Source organism: Pteropus vampyrus, unplaced genomic scaffold, assembly GCF_000151845.1.
Source record: "Pteropus vampyrus isolate Shadow unplaced genomic scaffold, Pvam_2.0 Scaffold6, whole genome shotgun sequence".
NCBI lineage: Eukaryota > Metazoa > Chordata > Mammalia > Chiroptera > Pteropodidae > Pteropus > Pteropus vampyrus.
In genome coordinates, this window is record NW_011888787.1 from 31,397 (window position 1) to 34,809 (window position 3,413).

The 3,413-nt window shown below is 51.4% G+C and overlaps 1 protein-coding gene across 1 annotated transcript in view; it reads left to right on the top strand.

The window, feature by feature from the left end:
- The window catches only part of HFE2 (hemochromatosis type 2 (juvenile)), a 2,290-nt gene extending 982 nt beyond the window's left edge, over positions 1-1,308 (top strand). The window contains exons 2-3 of the mRNA XM_011368566.1: positions 5-180; positions 685-1,308. Of these exons, the coding sequence (XP_011366868.1) occupies positions 5-180; positions 685-1,308 (800 nt within the window). The remainder of the gene's footprint in view (positions 1-4; positions 181-684) is intronic.
- The last annotated feature ends 2,105 nt before the right edge of the window (positions 1,309-3,413 follow it).

A 3,413-nucleotide genomic window follows, 5' to 3' on the forward strand; every position in this document is an offset into this window, starting at 1 on the left:
CGCCCCCCGGGCTTCCTGCACTGCGCCTCCTTCGGGGACCCCCACGTGCGCAGCTTCCACCACCACTTTCACACCTGCCGCGTCCAAGGAGCCTGGCCCCTGCTGGATAATGACTTTCTATTTGTCCAGGCCACCAGCTTCCCCGTGGCATCGGGGACCAACGCCACCACCACCCGGAAGGTCAGGACGCAACTGCTCCCCCAGATCCTCTCAGGGTCACCCCGCGGCACCACTCGCATCCCGCTCGCATCCCGTCCCCACGACCTCTCGGCCACGCCCCCTCGGCCACGCCCCCTATTCCCTCCCCTCCTCCAGCGCCCCCACGCCGGGAATCGCCCCCACCAAACGCCTGCTCCTGGAAACCACTTTCCTCTGGTGCGGATGTCACTCAAATTCAGAAAACCCTGAGGAGAGGCTGGGGAGAGGAGAGCCCAGGAGCCCCGGGGTGGGGTTACGGAAGGGGGCGCTTCTTTCTGTGGGAGCTGCTGGGACGAAGATGAAAAGGGGGAGAGTCCAGCGAGCACGAGTCCGGTGGAGTCCCGTGTCACGACACGAGGAGGAAAGACGGGGGAGTGAGGGCCACGCTGAGCCTGGACTCTCTGGGATCCCTGACTGTGACTGGGGGGGCGGGGGGTGGAGGTACCCGGGGACCGAAATGAACTGTTTTCCTTCTTGCCCTCACAGCTGACCGTTATATTTAAGAATATGCAGGAATGCATTGACCAGAAGGTCTACCAGGCTGAGGTGGACAATCTTCCTGCAGCCTTTGAAGATGGTTCTATCAATGGAGGTGACCGACCCGGGGGCGCAAGTCTGTCCATTGGCACCGCTAACCCCGGGAGCCACGTGGAGATCCGAGCAGCCTATATCGGCACAACTATAATCATTCGGGAGACAGCTGGGCAGCTCTCCTTCTCCATCAAGGTGGCGGAGGACGTGGCCAGGGCCTTCTCAGCTGAGCAGGACCTGCAGCTCTGTGTTGGGGGGTGTCCCCCAAGTCAGCGACTCTCTCGCTCAGAGCGCAATCGTCGGGGCGCTGTAAGCATTGATACTGCCCGACGGCTGTGCAAGAAGGGGCTGCCGGTCGAAGACGCTTACTTTCACTCCTGTGTCTTCGACGTTTTAACCTCCGGTGACCCCAACTTTACTGTGGCAGCTCAGGCAGCTCTGGAGGATGCCCGGGCCTTCCTGCCAGACTTAGAAAAGCTGCATCTCTTCCCCTCAGATGCTGGGGTTCCTCTTTGCTCCGCCACCCTCCCAGCCCCGCTCCTTTGTGGGCTCTTTGTTCTGTGGCTTTGCATTCAATAACTAGGCCAGGAAGCCCAGGACTGCTTTAGAAATGATTTGGGGATACAGACTGGCAGGGAAGAACATAAAGAATCGCTGAAGGAAACGTGGGGACCAGGAGACAGACACATGAAACAATGACATTTTACCTGGAGTCAAATCGGGCTGCAGTCCAGGGGTGAAATGATCACAGAATAAGGCTTTGGGGCAAGGTTTCTGCATTCCAGACCTCTGTAGGGACTCTTCGACCATTCCCCCAGTCTTGTTTATAGGAAGCAAATTATTCCCATCCCTCTACTCCTGAGTTCACCCCTACAAGCTTAGAGGTCATAGGGGTCCTGATGATCAGCAGAAAATTGAAGGGTTGAAGCTTTTCAAAGGAAAAAACCGAAAAAGGAAGATGTGATCGTTACCCATAAGAAACTCAAAATCAAATGATATTGTCTCTTGGAAGCTAGAAAGAGGAGGAGATGATTATGGAAAAGAACCTGTCTGATGAATATATGTGGGTAAGATGTGGTCTGCTTTCTTGGTTCAGAAATGCAATGGGGATTGTCTGGATCTTAAGTGAAGAGAATCTCTGCCTTTGGAGAATGGCACAGATAGGAGAGAAACTATCATCCCCACCCCTAACTAAACTGTTATTAAAGCTATGAATTCTTCACATCTTCCTCTGTTGTTGAATCTCTTTACAGATGCTTGACAGATGCAAAGACAATGTACTCACTCCACTGAACGAAGGCTCAGAAGCACCAGACATTGCTTCTACCCTCAGGAAGTTTACGGGCTGGTGGGGGACACATAACTGACTCACACGAAGGAGGGATGGGTGTGTGATTATTCACAAAATTCTATGATACTGCGAATCCCGATGGGAAGGTGGTCGGTGAGAACTCAAGAAATAATACGTAATAAGAGGTAATGGAGGAGATGGGATTCGAAGTGATCTTCGAAGACTGGGTAGGATTTGGATTGCTAAGCACCTTCCAGGTGGTAGAAACCACCTGGAATTTCCCATAGCTTCGTGATTTAGTGAAGAAACCAGCAAAACTCAAAAAAAGTAGACAAGAAGTAACATGACAGAAGGAGGGCAGCTGGGGGGCAGAGGCCTGATCACAAAGCGCCTCGAAAATGGGCCAAGGAATTTAAATTCAGTTAACAGCCAACATTTATCGAGAGCTTAAAACCAGCCAGGCAATGTTCTAAATACTTTTAAATTATTAATTCAGTTAATGCTCACACCTCTCTAAGGAAGTTAATATCCTCATCTCTGTTTTTATGTCAGGAAACAGGCATAGGAAGATGAAGAGACTTGCCCACAGTGGTACAGCTAATAAATGGCAGAGCCAGAAACTAAACAGTCTGGCTATGGAGCCTTGCTCTTCACCAGCGCACCGCACTGTCAAGGGAACAACAGCTCTCTGTTCAGGTTGTGGAGCTGGGCAGGAAAAGGGAGACAGAGCGATGGCAAAAGCTACTTTTCTCTTGTCATATGAATCCCAAAAGGGAGAGCTGAGGGGGGTGGGGGCAGGGCAAAGTTGAAGGACTCCAGTGTGTACAAGAGAAGGCTGAGGACAGAGGATTCTAGTCTAGGATGTTCTAAAGCAACAGTGTTGCTCTGAACAAAACTTTGGAGGATGCAACTTTCATGTTCAGTATTTTCTCCTTTGTTCTGGTCTCAGGCTCCCTCCCCTTCAGGGACTCCACTGTCTAGGGCCTGCCTCCTGATCTAATCATGCGTGGACACTGATCTTCCCCTCTTCTCTCGGTGTCACACATCTGCCCACACTCCCCCGGGACACATATCCTCACTGCGCTGTGCTCCCCGGACAGGGTGTCCTGCCTGGTCTGCCATTTCAAATTACTTTTGCAGTTTTTCAGCCCCTACTCTCTTCTCTCCACCTCCTCGAAGGACCACAGCCACTCTGCACAGTCTCTTTAGTTTCTGAAATGATCTTTAGCTAATCTAGAAAACAATCTAATAGAAGAAAACGGGAGGGAAAAATATCTCGAGCTCTCCCTTCACTTACAGGTCATGCAGGCGTTCTAACTTGAAACATCTTTTTGAGAAACTGCACCTCATATTGGTTTTCTTAACAAAAGAGTAATTTTTATCCCTCAGGTGG